Raw genomic sequence first — 23,748 nt, forward strand, 5'->3', positions numbered from 1 at the left:
ACCGCGTCTGGGCCGCAGGCGGGCGGCCGAGAAACGTGCGGGTAACTACCGGGTCGGTGCCGGCGTGTATGGAATCATGGAATCACAGAATCGTCTAGGTTGGAAAAGGCCTTTAAGATCATCAAGTCCAACCGTTAACCTAACCCGGCCATCCCACCACTAAGCCATGTCCCTGAGCACCTCGATTACCCGTCTTAAATACCTCCAGGGATGGGGACTCGACCACTTCCCTGGGCAGCCCATTCCAGTGCTTAACAACCCTTTCAGTGGAAAAATTTTTTCCTAACATCCAACCTAAGCCTGCCCTGGCGCAACTTGAGGCCGTTGTGTCCTATTGCTTTTTACTTGGCAGAAGAGACCAGCATGGCAGACCCCTGCATCAGGTTACGTGCGCATGTTACATGTGTGGGTGCTCAACACAGCCTCCATGGGATGGTGGTGGTGGTCACCCCTTGCACCCTGCCCTAACACAGGGGAGACAGTGAACTGCAGTGCTCGGGCATGGGCATGGGTGCACATGCAGGTGTGGTGCCTCAGAAAGGGCACTGATGCAGCCACCGACAAACAACCACCCAACAAATCATGTCCACCCTCTCACCCCCCTGTCTTCTGCCCCTGCATGCACATTGTCCTGAGTGGCTGTTAGTATTTAGACCTTACCTAACCCTGTTTCTGGCAGGTAGGTGACAGGTATTTTTGTTTGGTCACTGATTCCCTGGCAGATGTAAGGGAGGGAAACCTCAGGAATGCTCAAGGTGGAGATGGGTAGAGCTCAGGACCTCCTCTCACAAGGGGAACCTGCATTAGATCCCTTTACATACACCTTGAAACCACACATTTGCTGCCCTGCGCTTGCGTGCCCAGTTCAGAGCATGCAGAAAGGCTGAATCTGCAGAAGAGGTTACGTTGCAGGCATAGGAATACTTCTACGACATCCTGGTAAAGTATGAAGTACAGTTGTATTCTTTGCCTACAAAAATTTCCTCCAGCCTGGAGGAAGAGCCTTACTGCATTCAGTCAAGAAGCCCAGTTGTGATGATCTCTAATTGTTCTTGGCTGCCACCGCTGCATTGAGAAAAGACTGCTGTATGGATCCCATGTAATGATGCGCCAGTGCTTCTGCACGATACGGTCTACATGAGCCTCGTTTTTCTCTGCAGTGCAAGGCAGCACATATTTGTTCTGCTACTACGTGGTAGCTCAGAGGCAAAAGTTTTCAACAACAATAGCATTAACCAGGTTAACACTACGACTCTAGTACTAGGGTAGATTTTCTCTTTTCAGTTATTCCTTTTTCCTGTACGTAAAGAGCAAGCCCATCCTAGAGTACCACGGCTGTCTTCCTAGAGGATAAGGGGCCTGCCATCACTTCAGTCCCACTAGGCATAATTAGTGCATTACTTAGGCTCCAGTTGCTGCCATAGTCTTGTTTAACCTTGGAATTCCCACTCAAGCTAAATAAACAAAGCATGTAAGTTACTAACACCCACAAGTTCCATGCTCCAGCCAACATACAGCCTTACTTGCTTCCAATTCTGCTGTTTTGCACTGTAAACAAATAAAAGGTCCTGGGAATGTACTATGGAAAAGAAATGCTAACAGAATTGTGTATGACTTGGCTTTCATTCCTTATTCAAGCAATATAATGGAAGTCAACAATATTATTCTGTTTAATGGGGGTAAAAGGACAGGGTGTGGTTTGTAACTATGTTGATGAGCTATAACCAAGCTGACTGTCGCTGAGGTGACAAGTCTTCCTTTTGTTGTGGATTACATGTTTAGTTTTGCAAAGTTTATTGAGAAGAGGTAACAGCTTTTATTAGATCAACTGATAGAAGGGGAAAAACAGACAAGCTTTATAGCAAACAAGCCTTTCTTCAATTTTAGCTTTGACAGACAAGTCATACTGCAGAAGAAAAATACTTTGGTTTTTTACAGATCAAGTTCATGGCAAAGATTTAACCAAAAGAAAAGCACTAATTCAAATGTTAAATTATTTTCCTGTCTTAAAATTCCAGTGTTCAGCTTGTTAACTAGACAAAAAAAGAAGTTACAGCCTTTGTATAATGTTTTCTTGAAACGACACGTCTGAAAACACAATTTTGGCACAAGCATCACCATTTCTCCATGTTTTTTCCCTGTTCCAAATGTTTATAATTTCTAGTTGGAGTAAAATGAGGTGACTGTAAAAAAATCCATTCCAAATATTTACTTTTCAATGGCTTAAATATTTAACATTTTGAGCCAGGTCTAAATAACATAAGCAGCATGAAATGCAATGTACATTTAATTATTGATGTTTAGCATAATGCATTATATGACTTGTCTCATAATGTATACATTTAACAAAGAAACCAGCTCCCCTGGATTTGCCACCACCCCCTGCCAACCCTTCACGTGATGTTATAGATCTTGAATCTCCAGGTTACCTCAGTGGGTAAGTTTATACCTATGGAGGGTTTAATTCTTAGTGCATGAAGGAATCTACAGAGAATGTGAAAAACATGACCCAGTTACAGCATCAAGGAACTCAACAGTAAAACTCTTCAGAGCAGAGATGGTCCCTATCTTTGTGTTTCAGGGAGAATCCAGAGCTGTTGATCCTTAAAAAAAAATTTAAAAAATGTAAAGACTGTTGTCATTTATCTAGAACAGCTTGAAAGATTTATTTCATCTAGAACATGAAAGCTGCCTCTTGATCTCATAAATCTTACCTCAAACACATTCATGTTCTTTGAAAGCTTTTCCATTATAAAATATGTCTTGTTCGTAGTTCAAGACAGAAGGAAGCCAACTTTGGGAAACACTTGTAACCAAAGACTTAGACTAAGTTCTTAGACTGGCAACCTGCAATTCCCAATTCCCCTCCATGTGCCACAAACAAGGCCGCCATGTTGAAACAACTCCTCTGACGTGCATGAAGGTAGTAGTAAATAGTGCAGTATCAAAAAATAGCAGCCTGTGGTCTATCTGTAAATTGACTGCTTCCTCTTGATACAAACACATTGGTCACATAGTGACTCAATACGTGAGCAAAAGATGTAGTATGTTTTTCTTAACTGAGCTTTAGGGACATTGATATTTAAATTGTGCTCTGCGCAATTAGCATAAGCTACGAGCCCTCAGACTGTCAGAATGAGACCCAAGAGTGTAGGCTTTTTCCATACAATAAAATGACAGGGGCCTGTCAAAAAAGGTACAGCAATTCAAGGAAATCTCCAGATTGTTTTGTGCTGGGCAAGCCACCAGCAATGAAGCAGAAGGTGAAGAGAGATGTCACAAGGACCAAGGCAGTTTTTTGCCAAAAAAAACATCCCCCAGAGAGAGATGAAACAACAGGGAGACTCTCAAGCTTCCAGCAGTATCTAAATAAGGTGATGGGGCATATGGTCTGGGCATTTGTCCTGCGGCTATGCCACATGTAAGAAATTTCAGCAGAGCAGCCAGCACTGCGATATAACACGCATGTTCCGTCACCCTGAGATCTGAACATGAACACGTCCTTCTTAAAGGCAGAAAAGATACAGCAGCAAGTAATCACTGCAGTCAATACATCTCCAAGTAAGCTAGCGGGAGAAAATAAAACCACCCAAGAAAGTCAGGATTGTTTTTCCAGGAAAAGAAGATTCCTCCTGTGACCAAAACTTAAAAAAAAGAAACAGATGGAGAAAGGGGACCTCAAAAGTAGGACAAGAAGCTTTGCAGACAGGGAGTTTGAATGTAGCGAGGAACACACTACTGCACAGGAGCAGCATGAAACTGAAGATCTTTGAGATACCTTATCTGTATGCACATTTCACTGGTGCCAGAGATCCCAGCACTGCCAATAAAGCAGAGCTGTAGCAAGCCTAGTTCACACAGAATGAGCAGAGCTCCTCTGTCATGGGTTGATGTACCTCATCGGTATGAGGCCTTTGTTAAAAACAGTGCTCTGAAGTAGAGTTGAGATTTGGAGAGCAGAGTTGTGTTTCTGAATTAGGCAGCTTTTGGTGACTGCTACAAATGTTTGTCTATATTGTACTTTAGTATCAAATTACCTGTTGAACAGTCAGTGTGAAGGTATTCAGAGTAGGAAATAAAAAGCAATATTTTTGTGGGGCACCTGTCCTATGAACTATCCCCCACCTTAAAAATTGAGGATTTTTTCCCCCAGAATTGATCACAGCAAGTGTTCCCTGCAATAAAGAGACAGTGTTCGGGTTATTAGCACCCCAGCATCTGCTTGGATCCAAATTTGTGCTCATAGACTTACTTGGGACAGATATAAAAGACAAAAGACTTTGTAATTAAGGAATGGAGTTCTTGGCTAAAAAAGGTATTTCAAGCACCCACTGTTTTACTGTCGTAGCATGAGTATTGGAATATATTTTGGATTCAGAAAACCCTCTCCTGTCTCCCATCCCTCCTAAGAGACTGTTAATGGACATCTGAAATAAAATTTGTTAAAGACTGAGTCAAACCAGATTTTCCACAGTAAACTATTGAACAATTTAGAATAGCAGAAAAAAAAAAAAAAAAGGCTTTCCACTACTGTGAAGAGGCCATGCCACAAGGTAAGAAAAAGGAACAGAAATCCAGATGGCATGTTTTACCTCCTATGGCTGTGATGCAGCATACGGGTTATGCTGGCCCAAGATCTCTGAACACATCAAAGTGGGTTGAACATATGGACACTCACTTACAGTACAGCTCTGAGAGACCTAAGGTGCTGCCTACACATCAAAGGCAACAGCTTAATGCTGCATAGGGTGTTGACAGTCTCTCTCAACACCCTCTGTTAACAATAAAATGTGTGACCCTTTAAATTTTTTAAAACCCTTACAAGTTTGACAAGTGCTTTAAAATTCATCTCAGTGAAATACCTATGTAAATTGGCCGCTTTACTAATGCAAGAATAAATAATTTAGAAATAACTGCTTTAATATTTTAGATCTCAACTCATCATTTTGAAGTAGTAGTTAGTCATTCTATTTCTATGCATTGGGCCAATGACTATCTCTAATCAGCTATTCTGAAAATGAGAAGAATTGAAGTGGCATAAAGAATAATGGAAAGTTTCCATGAAATTGTTTCCTCCCTCCACATTTGTTACCAATGTTCTGATATACTTAAAAGCAAATGCAAGCAGGACTCACTTCTCATAAACTTCCAGCCATGACTGTACATTATGCTACAATAAAAATTACTTTGTGTATTTATTAACCCTAGTTTACAGGCATTTTAAAATGTCAACATGTTTCTCTTCAGTTTTGCTAGCAGAGAAACAGAACATGATTAGACATCTACTGAACAGAGTAAGTTGATGAATGCCACAGGGAATACGCAAGCTCATATGCAAGCAAGGGTCAATTAATAATGAAAGGTTTTTGCTGGAGGTACTGACAAACATAGTTGGGAAATTTGTAGTAATTAAGATCACTTACAGATAAGATAATTCCATAGCACGTGATGCCACTGGTGCTTAAGTGATGTGATTTCATATTTGTATGTAATGGGAGGTTTTTTCTTTAACCTGTGCCTCATTTTAATAACCTAAATGATATTTTTAAACAGATACAAATGCACATGCGCATCATCCTGGACAAACTGAGATTTAGTGAAATATCAATTCAGTAACAGTCTATTCCACACGACAAACATTGCAAAAGTCTAATTCACCTTCTTAACTGCTATAAAAAGAAGTCTGTCATTTCACTCTTGCCTTTGAAAAAGTATTTTCCATACTATCAAATACATTAAATCAAACCCCACAAATAGCAGAAGGTGTTGTTTTGGGAAGCACAAACTAATGAAAGGACACAATCCCAAGTAAGGAGGTTATATTTGGATTAATTGTTAAAGATTTCAATAGACACTCTACCTGACCTTTAAAAAAAACACACCAATTAAGTAAAAATTTTAAGAGGTTTAGTGCGTTCCATTAATTTGAGTACTTCGAGGAAGTATTTTCTAAAAGGTTTTTAAAAAAAACATAATAAACTGGGATTTTAAAATTTATGTAGTCATTTTTCCAAATAAATTTCTTGCAGAGGTTCCCAAATTTACTTGGCTTCTGCATTCCCATGAACAAAGGCTGCAACAGCAGCGATTATCCCCAGAACACCTACCTGCACAGGAGGCGCGTGGTCACTTCAGCACCTTGCACACATCACAGACATGATGCAGTTTGGAAACCTCTGCACTAGCAAATATTTTTCAATTAGAATTTAGATCTATCTAGCCAGCCTCTTTAAATGATTGCGTTAATGAAAAACAAGCATTTAGCAGTTACTTGGAAGAACTGTGCAATGTGTTAGGCATGTTACTGGATGCCAAGGGTATTGATGTTTCACCACACTGACTACAAGAACCTCTAAATCCTTTTGTCATGTTTCTGTATTTTTTAAATTATTAAATCAGAAACTTCTGTGATCCTAACAGTGGATAAGCAGCTTGTTAACAGCTGTCTCAGTGGAGCATTTGTCTGTCTGTCCATCCATTCATCCCAAAGGTTCTTTAATGTGGAAACTACCCAGCACTTTTTCTTCTTCACACAAAATTGTGAGACAACGCTAGGATACCTTTATTATATTAACATTACTATAGTAAGATTCAAAAATTATTTATTTAGGCAAGGAAAGCCAGAAAAAGAACTAAAGAATCAAGACAATCTTCCCTAAGAAAGATGTTTGCCTGCTAGTTATTTGGTTGTGTAACTTGAGAGCTGTTTTGAGACCCGTGGTGCTTCTAGCTGTTTAGACAGCAATCAGTATAGTAGTTTCTTTCCATTTTTCTTCGTTAGAACTTTTGTTTGAGAGTGGATCTTGAACATTTTTTGCTACTTACATTAAACAATCATTCACAGGCACAGAAGTACTACCAATTACCTAGTGAAATCAGCTGGTAAACACTCATGAGGCAAATTACAGCTGGGAAAATTCAAGTCTCATAATTTACCAAAAGATTTAAAAAACAAAACCAAAACACACACACCCAAATTAGTAATTTTTTATATAAGGGAGGTTGTATGTCCCTCTGCCCTCCAAAGAAAAAGGAAAATAAAAAAAACTGAAACCCAATCCAGCCTAGGAACCAACCAACCTTAAGGAGATGCCGTATTTCACAAAACTTGAAGGAAGTCACTTCGGGGGGATTTGTGGTGTCATCTGAAATGGGGAATACATAGTTGCATCATAAAAACTGTAGCACAACATAAATACTATTTAAATATTCCTTAAGCATAGAAGTTTAAAAAATGTTCAGCAACACAAGCAAATGCTGTGAAACTACCAAACATTTTGGATCTGAAGTGAGTGGTAGGCTCTCTCTTTCTTCTTTTTCACAAGCCCTTGGATTCTTTACACAGCCTCCTGCCATTGCAGGGCCTCCACACCTCTCAAAATATCCTATAAGGGAGGCTGCAGGGTAGAACATGCAGGTGTTTTCTTGCTACTGTTGTTGACAGAAAAGGCAGTCGAGACCCTCACCTTATCCCTTCCTTACCTTCTTTTCCTTTGTCTGCACACTTGAAGTTTAGTCTTGCCACTCAGAAAAGTGCTGTCATCTCAGCGAAAAGGATGAAGAAGCTCAGCTTCCACCCTCTGCACTGCTGGAGCACAGAAATGATGGAAGTAGTACTGTGCTAGACAGCTGGTGAAGGGAGAACAAAGCCAGCAGCATGGCATGGCTATACAGCACAGAAACGAGACTGGCCACAAAAAGACAGGCAAGACGTATCACGGACATTGATCTATTGCTGTATCACCCCCTAATAATGCTGCCTTCATGTAAAACTAGATGTAGGATGCTACTACACATACTTCACATACCCTTACAAGGAAAGGAGTCAGTTTGCCTACACACCCCAAAACTACTCATCTCACTGCTTATAGCACAAAGGGACACCACTTACCAAGGTTTTGGTTGGTAAAAGCATAGATAAACAGATAATAAAAACCTATCTTCACATTGTCAACAGAGACTTGCAGATTCAAAAGAAGTTACGCACCTGTCTTCTTCACACTTAGACTAAAGAGTGAAGTCTCCACCATTAATGATCTAAACCAGTCATTTTATTTTCTTTTCATTTCTTTCTCCCCTCACCTCTAACATTAGGTAAGTTTCAAGGCATTAGAATTTCAAGAGTAAAAAGAACTCAGTGACTGAGCAGGAAAGAATACCAGATAGACCACTACAAAACTTCAGAGATGTACAATTTTCCAATCCAGAAACACCTAGAGCACATATAGCAAGAATAACAAGACTGTAAAAAAAAAAAAAAAAAAAAAAAAAAAAAAAAAAAAAAACAAAAAAAACACCAAACCAGGAGCCTTTACAAGTACAATTAAAAATTTATTTTTCTCTTTCTGCATTGAAGTGAGTACATGTTTACACACAACGTGACAGAAAAAAAATCATCTGGCTACTAAGGTTGTATTTTTCCTTTGTAACAGTCCAGGATATCAGCAGGGAAACAGAACAACAGAAAAAACCCATAATTGTGGATGGCATATGATCCAGCACCTCTGTTTTTACTGGTGGGTTGTTTTTTTTTTCCTTAATATAGGATTAGACCACCCTCACCCACCCCCAAAAACGCACTCACAGCACACTTTGGGCAAAAGTCCCTGAACATACCCTCCCCCCCAACAAACATTCAGTACATTTTAAAAAACAGGCTCAGTGGCACTTTCTCTTTAATATGACTTCAGTAACATTTTGAAATATAGTGCATCATCACTGCAATTCACTTTGCTGTAAGGCTAACTTAGACATAAGGCAAATATTACCTTAGCTCTCAAATATTCCATGATAAGACACCCTTAGTACATACATCTCTGTTAAATGCAGAGATGCCTCGTTTCCCTTCATTGCTTTTCCTCCTGATCAAAAAAGCAATTTAGGGAGATGGTGTGCTATACTCATCACAAATTGCAAGATACTAAAAAGTTAAAAAGAAACAGCAATGAATAAAAATAAACAGTATTCACATATCCAAAGCTTATTTCATTCACTTAAATAATTTTATCTGCAATTACAAAATACATACACTTAAATATCTTTGTAAGAAATAATAATCTATTATATCACAGATTATTATTTTCTTTTGATAATCTAACTGCCCTAACTCCAGCATAAAGATATACCTGGACAGTGTTACTACCAAGGATGTTTTCCTATTATAATTAACCTTCTTAAATATACAGTAAGTTTTCTCTAGCTATTCTGACAGATAGTGCAAGTAAAGACATTCTTTGGGTCACGATTTTAAAATATTACTGCCAATGCTATCCTCAATTTAATATTGTTTTAGTAAATGAGTAACAAAATATTATAAGTATACACATTTTCTAACATCTGTTTTAACAATGCGTTTTCCTCAGTTACGTCGGCTTAATGCAGACCACAAAAAATGAGTAAGCTACAATACTGCTCACCTATCCAAAAGGTATGTAATATTTATACTTAAATAAATATATTTCGAAACCTAGTTCTAAGTTCCCCATTGCTTTCCATTTATCATTACTACCCAATGGCATACTACATCAAATCATGATATCAAAATATCTTTAAAGACAACAAAGATCACTTCAGCAGTACTGCTCAAAGGCAATGAAATAATACTTTGAGAACCTATGCGCGTGAGTTAGGCCTACATAGATCCAGCACATTGTATAATAGAATAGTTTACGCTTCTTTTAGAGTCAACTACTGCTTTGCCCTAGCCAGAGATAAAAAGCTTATCTTAAATACTACTTATCATAAATGTAGCAACAGAAAGTGGCCCTGTGTGCTATCTGATGTTGCTTGCTGGTTTTACACGTTTATTTGAAGTTACTGGCACCTGATTGCTGGTTCCATTGGTGGTATTTGTTGCTGAGCCATTCACAATGATGTAATCAACTTTGTTTTCCAATTTCACAAGGCGTTGCAAGATGTCATCCAGAAGAACAGCAATTGTTCTCTTAAGATCAGCTGAAGATAATGGAAAAAGCAAATTAGATCCTATTATTTGCTATGTGTGGAAAAGAACTGCTATTTCAACATATTCACATCCTACTATACTTTTAAAAAAAAAGACTGCAGATTAGTATACAAGTATAGAATTAAATAGCTGCTTCATTTTTCTTTAATACCGTTTCTTTAGGCAAGGAAGATACCACCATAATAGTGAACTGTGAAGGAAGCCTATTAAATATTTGAGTGTAAGAACAAAAACACTAGTTGGAGCATTAGACTAGTGGCTATTCCAAGGCAGTATTTCAGATTTCATCCAGACAACAGTACTAGAGTACCCAGCTAGGACACCTTTTAGCCTTGGACAGCAACAGAATATATTTAAATACTTTCCAACATGAAAAAGGTAGTTCTTAATAGCTTTCCTCTAAATAACAGATCTATCCCACAGAAAAACTGGTATGAGAAAGTATCTTATCACTTCTTAGATAAGCTATAAAGCAGGGGAAAAAAAAAAAATCCATGTATTTAGCTCTATTGAAAAACAAGAGAAAGGAGAGTAAAAAAATTCCCATATTCTGGAACACAAAATCAGTAACAGACCTTTCAACAAAAGCTAATTACGCTATTGCAATGTTCATACCACTATCTTCTCTCAGATTTGGAGAAAATTAACAAACTTACCAGGTTTTACAAGGTGTTAAGAGCCCCCAACACACACAGACTCTCTCCTCACCCCACCCTTCCCCCGAATCAGTTATTAACTAACCAGAAAAACTGGGGAGGAAAAACACAGGTATGAAAGTGAAAAAGGAGGAGTAACCCAGATAAAATTAAAACACTAGTAATAAATTAAAAAAAACAAAACCAAAAAACAAACCTCAAGTCAATCCCTCCCTCTAAAATTAACTAGTTCTTGTTTAGTAATGCCATCTCTGAAAAAGAAAATTTTAAAAAATTGCTTAACGATTTGAGCGTAAGGTCTGCCATCAATGACACGCTGTGGGTCATGTACGCTCCAGTATCATTCTGTGCTCAACAGTCTAAAGAAACAAATTGTCTGCTCAAGTTGTAAGTCTGATGATCAGCATGTAGATCAAGAGTTGACTTAATTTTATTAAACTTCAGACAAAAGTGTAGAAGGCAAATCTCATTTGGAAATACACTGTATGACTTCTATAGCACTAGAAAGCTGCAGTACACAAGGGTTCTTTAAAACAAATGACATAAAAAAGTAATTACACAGTAAAGGCAGGAAATTCTTGAAGACAAAAGAAGGGGGAGAATAAAAGGGGCAAGAAAAGAAAAAGTGGGCTCTTCCTGTGGTAAAAAAGTTAATTTAATGAATGAAAGAATTAAAGGCTAAGACATTTTGATGCTGTTCTCCTCCTCTTGGGTTGCTTCCTGCTCATCTAGCCATCGCAGACTTGCCTCCCTGCTCCTGAGCAGCAGCAAAAAGAGTTCAAACACATTTTTGCTGTTTGTACTCTTACCATAGCGCCTATAAAAGGGCATCCTACAACTGGTAGAGCCCATCTTTTTAAGGATTCCTTAAGAAGGGGATCAAAGTACATTAATATAAATCTTCACATATTTTTTTAATATTTCTTTTTAAGCTTTGTACTACCCTTATTTTCACAGATACATTTTTTCCCTTTATGACAGAACACCGGTAGTTTCTTCAAACCTAATCCTTAAGGGCTTAACTAGAGTTCATTGTAGTCTTCCCTCAAAAGAAGCTACGAGGGACCAAAGAGTTAAAATTATTAAGACATTTGCATTGCTTTCCAGAAAGATCTCAAAACTATAGTCTCAAAATTCTCTTCTCTGTATTTTAGAAGACAGGCACAGGCTTTCGTAACATATTACCAATGAATCACTAGAAACATATTCATCAAGTTAACAGGTAAATCAGAGAGATGCAGCAAGTCTCAAAGCTCTAGAGACAAGGGACCTTACAGCTACTTCTAAAGCAAGAGGAGATTCTGCTAAATTCTTAATTGCATTGCAGTCTGAAGACTGCAAACTCGACTAGTAGGTTGCTTTCCACTGCTTTTTTACTATGTAAACAGAAGAAACTTAAAGAAATAAAAGCCTAATGTTACTAATGAGGCACAAGAAGAATCTGCAATGTTGAAGTGACTTAATTGAAAACTCCGTCTCTGTATCAACCACGCGCCTACTCCTCAATAGCTTAAGATTCAGAAAAAGCACAATGTTGCTGTTCATCCTGTAAGTAACAGTAGTCATACACCTGAAGCTATCTAAAAAATTCCTGGAAAACAAAAATCTCTGTCTCAAGCTTGATTTTGCACCACATCTTAGTCTTCAACTTCACTGAGTAAACTAAAATCTAATCAGTTAATACAGAGGTTTTTCTCTTCAAGAGCAGTATACATTACTTTAAAAAAGAAAAAAAAAGTGTAACTTTACAATTTTCAGGAAAAAAAGATACTCAAATAACTAGTACGTTTTTCTCCTCTTACCATATCCTGCCATAGAGGCTCCACCGCCACCATTCATTAAATTTTTATTTTCTTCTGCCAGTGCTTTGACATATCTTTTACTTAGATCTAATATTTGTCCACGCAACTCGGCACTGCTTTGGCGTCTTGGATACTGAAAAGTGTAGCGTAGCAACATCAAACCCCAAATGATTCCAAAAACTAGTAAAAACATACTCAGTTTCTGGGACATATTTTTTCTTGAAAATGTTAGAAACATTTCTGATGAAGGCCACAGGTATCTCTTAATTTTAAGATAAGTAATTGAACTTGGCTTTGTCAAATTATATTACATATTAAACAAAAATAAGATTTCTATGAAGTGAAAAATCTTCTGGCTGGATCATCTTGAATACATCATTTCATGTTTTAGTTGGTCTTGATTCCTGAAATTTGCAAAATATTACATGGTTATTCAAAACTGCTACAGTTGTTGAGATCAAATACCAGTTTCCAAATGCAGTATTACTGCATAATCTAGCAAATAGTTACGGATTTGTATCTACTTAGAGGTGCAGTCGTCTTGCTATCTCACTTATTGTTCACAAGGTTTCCTCTTCTATTTTTACCAATTTTTATTCTCCAAAAATCAAAACTCCTATGCTTCAAAGAATCACCTTAAATATTTTAAAAACCGTAATTTGAACTGACATTAAGCCCAAATGCATTTAAAACAAAATACAAAGCCTAGAAGAGCCTTGTAAAACACTTGTACACAATATTTTGATGAGTTACACACATATAGCTACCCACAAGAAAAAGATCTTGTGAAATTATTTACTTGATTCTTATTCCTCACTTAGAAGCACAGGGCAAATATAAACAGATAAAATGCAGAAGTTTCTTGGTTGGTCGGTTAGTTCAAAGTTTGGCATCATCCTCTTCTGGTTTTGTAAAGCATTAAGATTTTTTTTTTTGTTTGGTATCTTGCTAATAAATAAATAAACCAAAAATGAACTGGCACATTGCACCCACTTTTAGCATTTTACTACCACTGTAAAAAAGTCTTACCATAGCAGCCAATTCTGATCCCTCAGTAGATTAAGGCTTCAGGAGAAAAACAAATGGTAGGAAAGCTTCAGCAGTTAAACAGCAAATGTCCAGACAGTTTGAAGGAACATGAGCTAGACATCTTCAGGGAGCTCCGTACTGGTGGGAGGGAAAAAAAAAAAAAAAAAAAAAATTAAAAAAAAAAAAGGGCAGATTAAACAAAACAAAGTGCAGGACTAAAGAGACCTTCGTTTTCATGTGGAGTGGTTGAAGCTGAGGGCTTCCAGCCACATGCTTTTAGAACAGAAATATATTTTTAAACCTAACTTGAAGCAGTTTTACGGAAAAGCATAGAATCCATTTTATTATATATGCATATATTTGAATGCCCAATAACTGATTTCAACATACTTTAAAAAGTAAAACTTGTTAAGAATCTCACTGAAATGTGTCCCTCCTTTTGTGTCATAAGACAGTGACAGCCAATGTTCCAGATTCATCATATATATACATACACATATATTTACATATGCATCATTCTCTTCTTCATTCCCCCCCAAAATGAATCTGACCTTTTCAGTCTCTTTACATGTGCATACCTCATATTTCTCAACTTTTCAGCCACCTCTGAAACTTCTCCAATTATTCGATAATTGGGAGGGAGTTTCCACTATTTAACATCATCTGGATAAAGCTACTCATTTTACGCAACAGTTACGTTTTCTCTGTTATTCCCTGTTCTTCCCCACATATTACCTGACATGAGGACTTTTCAGACTGAAGTTACACATTTAAGAGTTCCCCACCAGACTTTCTATAGTGGTACTTAGGTCTCCGGTTTTATTAGAATATTGAGACTGAGTTTCTTGTCCTGCTAAGCGCTCATCTAAACTTTACTCCGCCTCCACAGTGGTTTTCATCGCCTGTGCTGCCCAGTTCAACTGGCCTCATGCCAACACACGTCTCTCCACCAGCAGGGTTCCGAGTTGTGCTTGTTGCTTACCCTTCACCTTCACTCTTCAGATAATCCTCTCAATAGGCAGGCCAACATGACCGATTCAAGTGGCAAATGTTAAAAGTTCTTTAAAAATCAACATGCACATCTAAATTATTCTGAAAATGATCAACCCAAGGCAGGGGCAATGTTAGGAATTAGACACCGAAGTTTCTGTAAAGTAGCAAGTTACTGTATGTAAAATGCCCTACAGTAACTGCAAGTACATAAAATCTTGCTTTTACTGTTGTGTGTACTAACATAAGTGGCAATCACAAGTCACTGAACGAGGAATAGCTTACTTCACCTTGACTGTGGGATATGACCATGGACACGGACAGATAGCCAAAATGCAGTAATTTGAAATCCCACTGTAAATTCAGTGGGATGTACTCTGTTCAGAACAAAGAATATGTTTATTCCCAAACCCTGTTTTTAAGACACAAATTTGTCTTAAGTACATAAAAGACAAGAGAAAACAATACAAACTTACATTCTACAGTATCAGCATGAATATTTGGAATTGTTTGGTTAAAGATTTCCTGAAACAGATCCTCCCTAAACATGAGTTAACCAAAACTTCTTTTCCCTAGCTCTTTGCCAAATCCATGGCTCTGCACTGAGACTTTAAAGCATAAACTGCACCTACATTATTATACGTCTATGTAATCCCTGAATAGTATAAAATATGATGGAAACCTTTTACATATGAGGTCCAGGAGTAGGGTATTCACAGGATGGCTCAGAAGATCAAACAGTATCTCTCAAGGACAGAACACAAGTTTCAATCCCCATTCCCAAAAGTCTACATTTTATATTACTTAAAAAAAAATGCCTAAAAATAACAGATAGCTCTTGCAGAATTTCAATTAAGTTCAGCTCTCCACAGATCTCCAGCCATATCTCATCCTGACGTATTTAGACAATATCACTACAGAGCTGTGGAGTGGAAATAACTCTGCCATCACGCTGTAAATAAGACCACAAGCCAGGATAAGAGTCAAGAGGAACAGATTGAATAAACTCCTGCCAAGGAGCAGTAGGAATTGCAGACTGGGTCTTTGCCATGTATATTTGATTCAGAATGCACATGCTGTCTGCTGAAACTAGCGGAAATCAAGGACTTAACCTGCTGGGCAAATGGCATAACACCCAGATACCGACACTGGGCAAAGGAACCGAGACTGAGGCAAAAGAAAGACGACCGTGAAGATGAAGGAGTACAGCCAGGACAAAATTTGAAAATCTGGTCCTGGTTTTGGCTGGGACAGAGTTAATTTTCTTCCTAGTAGCTGGCATAATGCTGTGGTTTGGGTTTAGGATGAGAATGATGTTGGTAACTCACTGATGGTTTAGTTGTTGCTCAGCAGCGCTTACACTGGTCAAGGACTTTTCAGCTTCCCCTGCTCTGCCAGGGGCACAAGAAGCTGGGAGGGGGCACAGCCAGGACAGCCGACCCCAGCTGGCCAAAGGGCTATTCCGGACCATAGGACCTCAGGCCCAGTGTATGAACTGGGGGGATTTGGCTGGGCAGCGATTGCTGCTCGGGGACAGGCTGGACATAGGTCAGTGGGTGGTGAGCAATTGCATTGTGCATCACTTACTTTGTATGTTCTTTTATCATCATTATCATTATTATCTTCCTCTGCTGTTTTATTGAACTGTCTTTATCTCAACACAGGGGTTTTACTACTTTTTTTTTTCCCAATTCTCTTTTCCATCCCACTGGGGGGGGAGGTGGGGAGGGCAGAGTAACCAAGCGGCTGCGTGGTGCTTAGTTGTCAGCTGAGGTTAAACCACAACAGGAGGGAAAGGAAAAAAAAAAAAAAAAACCCAAAACCAAACAAAAAACCCACAACCACCCACTGCTCCCCCCTGACCTGACCATGCAGGCAAAATGACAATCCAAGAATCCATGAAGTAGAGAATATCTTCCAGACAATCCTTTCAACAGGCAGCCTGAAGTGACTGATGCAAGTGGCCATTTTTCAAAGTTCTTTAAAATCAACATGCATATCTAAATTATTCTGAAATGACCAGCCCAAGCCAGGGGCAACATTAGAACTTGGAACTACAAGCAATTCCTGAACAGAGGATCTGAGACAAGGTTTGCCTTTCACAGACATACAAAGAGTTGGGTTTTCTTCACTGTTGCCACTGCTGGTTGTCTAGGAAATGTATTGCCAATGCCTGCCAATGTGGATTTAACGTTTTCCAGCGGTACCACAATAAACACTGACATACATCTGGCAGTGAAAGCAACGAACTGAGGCACTCATCCTCTTCAAAATAAAATCACATCTCTATCCTCTGATCTGTGTTCCAACATCAGTCATATATAAATTACATTATTGAGTGCATGAAATGAAAGGAACAAGGGCCAAAGAAAAAGCAGCAGAAAGTCCATCATATGTTCCCTAAAAACACAAAGTTCTAGTATCTCTAATGCTACTTAACTAAACAGTAGCATCGGGCTCCAGTTTGAATACTGACCCTTCTCCATGGAAACCAGACCATACTTACAAAACATCATACTTGAATTTTGTTGTAAAGTCTTCCTCAGATTCTGCTTTACTTATTCCCAGCAAAACACAAAAAAATGCAACAGTCTGTAAGGCAAAGGAATGCCTCATACATCCTCTGAAACAATCTCAGGGTATCATGAAAACAAGGCATAGCCAGCTCCTTAAAAGGTTACAATGCACCTTACAGCACTATCAGTTCTGCTAGTCAGTCAGCTCATGGAAGACCAGCACATACTTGTCATGATTTTTGTAGTCTGTCCGAGAGATCCCAGCCTTCCTAAACCACTAGAAGTGGTTACTGGCATCAGCAGGGCAAATTTAAAACTATGCTGCAGAGACTGTGTGTACCTTCTAGTTTTGAAAGATGATTATTTACAAGAGAAAAAGAAAGCAGCAGGCCCATCATGTAGTTTTGGTAGTTATTAGTAAGCAGCTTTAGCAAAAAAACTAACAAAACAGAGTCCACAAGAGGTGAAGAATAGAGAAAACCAAAGCCTGAGAATCCCAATCCATTCAATGATCAAAAAGACTTTAAGGATAAAGCCAAGAAAAATGCCCTGAAAATAGTATTGTTAACATACAGTCCACTAAAGTCACCTCTTTGATTATATATTTTGAAACACAGAATGCCAAATACTGAGGCAGTAGTTCCTCAGTGATACCCTAGAGACCTATATAGGTCTCTAATGAACTAATACATTAAGAAAATCGCCTTGATAAACAGGAATTTTACTCAGTTATTACTTACTACCATAATACTTGTCTGTTCTTCACTGCCAAATTATGATCAACAACAAGACACAGTGAATTCAAAAGCAAGTCTGGCTTTGTGACCAATTATTATTATTATTATCTGTATAAACACAAGAAGTGATTTATCAAGACAGATTAAAAAAATACAATGTCAGATACAGTCATAGGAGACTGCATCCAACTACAGACAGAGGAAGGGGAAAAAAAAAATCTTGTAACAGAACAGACAGCAGACAGAAACTAGGACTGTACAAATAAAAGCTGACATGAATAATTACTATTAAATAACTGTACAGTACAAAATTATAATTTATTACAATCTCAGCGGGAGTGTAATGAGTTTATTATTAAGGATTTAAAATTAACATACCAGAATTACGTCTATGTGAGAAATCTCTATTAAATTCATGGCAGCAAACATCTCACAGTACAGTGAGAGTACTCTGTAAGTAAACAATAACCTGTGCTGTAAACAGGCACGATGATACCTCACCGCAATAGCCAATGAACATTTCAGGAAGACAAAAATCACGGGGCATTACAGAATACCAGGAAATATTTCCACAGTTTTATCAGCTCTATCCCATTAGTTTTCTTTTTTGCATCAATTTAGAGTGTGCTCCCCCCACCCCTGGCCCATTTACCTCTGTGACCTCCAAAATCTTTTGTTTTCTGATTTTCCAACAGAAAACTGAGCATCACGGTCACTCAGCTGACAGACATCGCGCTGGCCATTCCAAGAGCAGACAGGCTAGTCCTATGTTATTTGGAAACCTATCGGCACAGTCGCTGCGCAGCAGTGAAAATGGGAAGTCTAAAGAATGACTGACACACACACAAAAAAGCACAGAACATATTCACCAACCAACTAATCTTTGAAGATGGGGACAACGAAAGCACGTAGAAGCCCAGAAGCTACGTGCTGAGACTTTTTGGAATACCAAAAATGATGTTTGCATTCTGGCAATTTGCAGTCTTAGATGGCTATGGGTTTGGCTGTAGGAGAAAAGCCTGCAGGAGGTGCAGCTGACAAGCAGGTGCCCCAAAGAAGTTAAGTATATCCTGTTACACAGGACCATGATTACTGGCAATACACAGAAACTTTAGGTCTCCATTCCTACACATAACATAAACTCCCTTTAACAAATCATCTTACCCACACCATTCATATTTAAAACTGGTGCCCAAGGAAGAATCACATTCCTCATATTTGTAAGAGCACATGAGTTCTTGAAAAGATGCCAATATAACCATATTCCTGTACTAGCACATCTGTACTGTGACTTTTGCAGACTGACACTGCCCTTTGGTTCCCAGGTTCATTAATCAGGTTTGCTCAGACAGCTGCATAGCACCGTAAAAGAGCAGAATATTCTACTTCGAAGCAAACAATTAATAGTAATGCATGCCCCCAGACAAGTAAAACTGTTTGAGCTGTCTTTTGACGAGATCAACTCTCAGCATGTTAAGTATTCCTATTATTGTTGCTATAAAACTTGGTCAATAGAAAAATGTCACCAGCAGAGAGGGAAAGGAGGATACCCTACTGACAAAACCTCAGCGATGCTGACACAACAGAGCCCATCCAAATGCTATACCTGTGTGTTGATGAGACTTGAGGCTCTTTCAAGACTGCATTATAGATCAGTCAATAGAAGAGAGAACTTATATTACTACCTGCTAGGCTCAAGTGAAAAGAACAGCACTATTACAGCACACTGCCATCTTAAGAATAGGTAAGAAGGCATATTTCTGGCCAAAAAAAGGCTGCCCGTATCAGTATGATGGCTGGCAGACTGCAGGTTTTAGCAGTTCCGTACCACTTTTGGAATGCACTGTCAGAGGAGTCTGCCTAGTGCTTGGTGTCTTTTCCAGGACATCTATCTTTATACCTTCTCCGACAGCATATGTTCCTTCATTCCCTGCCTCTGCATGCCCTAGACTTGCAATTACCAAGGAACGCTGAAAAAAAAAAAAAATTATCCCTTTGCCTTATTGCTACCAGTCTTTCGAAGAATACCTTTAATGGATATTCCAAGTAAAATCATAGAAAGGCATGAGGTTTAAGGGAATAGCAAAAATGGGTAAGTAAATACCAAGAATACCTATTGTTCTACAGTGCCGCAACAAAGAAAGAAGAAAATCTCCTTGTCTGCTCCCACCAGTTCCTGTCTCTCAATGCAGCCAGAGGGTATCTGGGCCAACAAAAGTCACAGCTCACCAGGCAGGCAGAGATCTCAGCGCTGGCAAGCTGCTGGGACTACCTCAAACATCTTAAACCAGGAAGTTTTACCTCCTACAGGCTTCTAAGAAAAGCACACAACCAATTTGTTTTGTAGCTGGACTTTGAGCTAAAAGCAAACCCAGATTGCTTTAGACTTGAAAACCCACACATCAAGTTTGCAATGGCTCTGGTATAAAAATCATCTGAGTGCTCAAACACTAGATTACCTGTTGTACTTCAATATTTTAGAAATGCTGGTGACTTGTTTCTATTTTGAATGCATGTAGTACTATTTGCATTGGTTTTATTTTACACTTTCTGCCAACAATTATTTTTATATTGCATTATGTCCAAGGAGTCTGCTTAAGTACTTTTTGGTACCTTAAAGTATCCTGCCTTTTTTTTTTTGCACGCCCTCCCCCCCCACCTTGATGTTGCCTACTACTGACAGTGAATGCTTTTAAAATAAACCAACTATTTAAAAACAGAAAATCTTTGTTCCTTGCCTGTGGGCAGTCAGCCAAGATTCAAGATTTTGAGATGGGAAATGACTTGGCAAGGGTTGTGAAGAAAATTAAGCAAGCAGATATCAATGGGGACAGTATATTATATTTACTGAAGTTCCCCTCTTCCCACTGTGGGTCCATCTGGGCCTGAAAACATTTCTACATCTCTGTATCAGCTTCTTATTAAAAAAAAAAAAAAAAAAAAAAAAATCTCATCTTCATTCCATCTGGGATATTTATCTTTATGCCTTATTGCTCCCATTTAGGTCACAGTAGGACCCTTGCTCATAAGAACCACAGTTATGATGGAGAATGAGGTACCTTCTTAGCTTCTTGTTTCCTGATAAGATAGCCTAGTCTTCAACTGCAATGAAAAAATTGTGGCAATGTCAAGTACTCCCTTACAAAGTCCTAACTAGTACCTCTACTCCCCTGTGAAATTTCAGAGCTGCGTAAAACCACTCTTGCCAAAGCCCCTGTGGCTCCAAGACTTCATTTCTGAGATGATGTTTAGCTAATTTTAGGTAGTTTTACAGAGAGCCATACCTGCAAGATCACGAATGTAGGCTACTGAGAAGAGAGGGATTTTCACTGAATATTTTAAAGAGAACTAAAAGGAAGGGGGGACGGGATGTCATTAAAGAGAACTAAAAGGGGAGGGGGGGAAGCCAACTAACAAAGTGATGGCTGCAACAGTGGTGAGACTGCCACTGCAGACCTGGTCATACTAGGGCACACAGCACAGCATCCACATAAACACTGTTACTGAAAAGTAACAAAAAAGAATTTAACTTGCCTGGTTTTATTTCCAGAAACCTGCAAAATTCAAACCGAGTATGGATGTGTGCAAGGTGTCCACCAAAAAGTATGTTTCAGTGGTAAAACTATGATACGGACCAGGCCTCAGACTCACACTCCCTCCCAGGAGGTTGACCCAGTTGAAGATTTTAGAAAAATAACACTGGAGGCAATGTTAAAGACAGATAGGTTCTTTTCTTCTACATATTTATTATTTCTAGATTGACTTGTCAGTTCAGCTGGCGTAGCAAGGGTTGTGACAGACAGTAGTTAACCATAGCACCGCAGTGGTATGCACTGCAAAATATTTTATTGTTAAAATTAAGTAGAAGATACCCAGAAACTTAACTGGATTATTTATATCACAGTAGCCTCTCATTTCTTCGTTATTACTGAAGAGAGCAATTTCAGTGGAATAAGTTTTAAGTCCTCTTGTCTAGGCCTCTAGTCTAGGCCCTGTTTTACATAGGCAAAGTACTCATTCAATTCTGAGCAATCAAAAAATCAATCTTTGAAATTACATAGCCAAATGGTAACATAAATAATTTTGTGTAAGGTTGACAATCATAAAAGAAAATTTAGGAGACTATTACTGCTCAGCTGAGGAAACCCAGCCCACCTAATAGTACAAGTTTTCAATCACAAGTGAAGGAGCTTGTGAAAGAGCTTGTCGAATAGCAAATACCATATAAATACCACATTTTAGCAGTAAACTTTTATCAGCACAAAACATATTCATTTGAGTGAGCGAGCTCCACAAATTTTTGACAGCTACTGGAAACAATTTAATGGCTATTTTTGACACTTACTGGTCTTCAGATATGTTGACTACATGGCTGGCAATTTAAGCTGACAGCATGCATTTATCCTACTTACAGTTTGGGCAAACTGCAAGAACTGGTGCCCTTAACTATTCTTGGGAAAGGTACAAGTGATCATGAACTCCAGGGGAAATATTTTACTTTTAACAGTTAAATGACGTCCAATTCCCAAGCTAAACCACAATACATGATTAGCTAATTGCAATGCCTCCTTCAAGAAGCTAAAAGCCAAAAGGATTCTCTAAAATCAGAGACTACAAAAGCTTAAAAAAACCAAACCAAAACCCAGAAAAAAAAGAAGTAGCTTTATTTCCAACTGCAAAAGCTTTAGGAAAAAGACCTATTTACTAGACCAAAGGAATTCCAGCATAATTGCTTAATCCTCTGCAGTTCTCAAGTACCTGAAAATTAATTATTAAATGATTATATATTGTAACACATAAAATAACAAAAAGAGGCCAGAATAATTTAGGCTTTTTACACACGGGTATCTCCAGCAGTCAAAATAGGAATGAAGTTATCAATTAATTTCCACATTTGATCTGCAATCACTCCTTTTCTGACACTAGAATAAGACGCTACTTACAATGTATTATCGTTTTCATGTTGTCCTTTCTTTGATACTCTCATGAGAGTGAAACAGCAATTCATGATACTTTCTCCAAAATAAATACTACGCTACAATTAGAACAAATCATATGCATGCTTAGCTTTTATGTTCAGCACGTCCATATTCTGAAGGTTGTGTTAAAAAAGTCACAATTCCTACAAAGCTCACTTTCACACTGAAAAACTGCTTTCCCCCCCCCCAATTCACTCACCAAGGGGGCAAAACAACAAATCCCAGTTGTTAACCTGACCTAGGCTGCACTGAAGAAACTCCGCATCACGTCATAGGACAGAACAAAAATTCTCTCTGCTTTGCTCTGTGGCACACAAACACAGAAACTACACTCCATTCTAGCTGTTCGTATCTTCTAGATGACAAGATCCATAAAAGAGAATTTGCAGGATGCTACCATGTTAGATTAGGAAACTGAAAAGAAAGTTTATTAATAATGAATGATTAATGGAGCTACAGAAATAAGGTAGAGATAATAGTATGTTATAAATATTTACAGAAATAAATGTAATGGAAGACTAAAAATGTCATTAAAATATAAACAATGTTAAATATAAAAGCAGTTCTATTATGTTGTAAGAAGGAAGCATTATTCCACAACTCTTGCTGTCAGGATGTTTCATGTTTTATAACCTCCTCCAATTAAAACAAATGTTTTGCCTGTTTTTTTTTTTTTTTATGCAAACTTGTTAGTGCCAAAAGATCACTTAACCTAACGTTATTAAGGATCCTGCCTTTGCTTGAATACGGGTTAAACAACTGTTTTTTTCTTCCTTATAAGTTCCACTGCATCATGGTAAGCATGTTCTGCTTCTTTGACAGTTTGGTCCTTACAGTACAAGACAGACATCAATCTTGCAGAGTCACTGCAGTCATAGGTTATGAGAGGAAGGCCACTGCAAAATGAGGAAGGAAACCAGAAAACCCTCGTTTCCTTCACTGCTTCCTCACCACCCAAGGACACCGCACCGCAGCCCTGGGACACCGGTACCAGGCGAAGGGGACGTAAAGCCACGGCGGGCAGCAGAACGCACTGCACCCAAGCACCACCAGCAGCAGGGCCTGCAGTCAGGCC

The 23,748-nt window shown here is 38.5% G+C and overlaps 1 protein-coding gene across 1 annotated transcript; it reads right to left on the minus strand.

Moving 5' to 3' along the window:
• Positions 1 to 8,388: 8,388 nt before the first annotated feature.
• CCDC126 (coiled-coil domain containing 126) lies at positions 8,389 to 15,716 on the minus strand. The gene is made up of 4 exons (XM_009638670.2): positions 14,434 to 15,716; positions 13,452 to 13,589; positions 12,423 to 12,826; positions 8,389 to 9,954 (listed from the first exon to the last, which is right to left on the minus strand). The coding sequence occupies exons 3-4, from the start codon at positions 12,658 to 12,660 to the stop codon at positions 9,773 to 9,775; spliced, it is 420 nt and encodes a 139-aa protein (XP_009636965.1). The 5' UTR covers positions 12,661 to 12,826; positions 13,452 to 13,589; positions 14,434 to 15,716; the 3' UTR covers positions 8,389 to 9,772.
• Positions 15,717 to 23,748: the final 8,032 nt, after the last annotated feature.

Source organism: Egretta garzetta, unplaced genomic scaffold (assembly GCF_000687185.1).
Source record: "Egretta garzetta isolate BGI_Z169 unplaced genomic scaffold, ASM68718v1 scaffold94, whole genome shotgun sequence".
Lineage (NCBI taxonomy): Eukaryota > Metazoa > Chordata > Aves > Pelecaniformes > Ardeidae > Egretta > Egretta garzetta.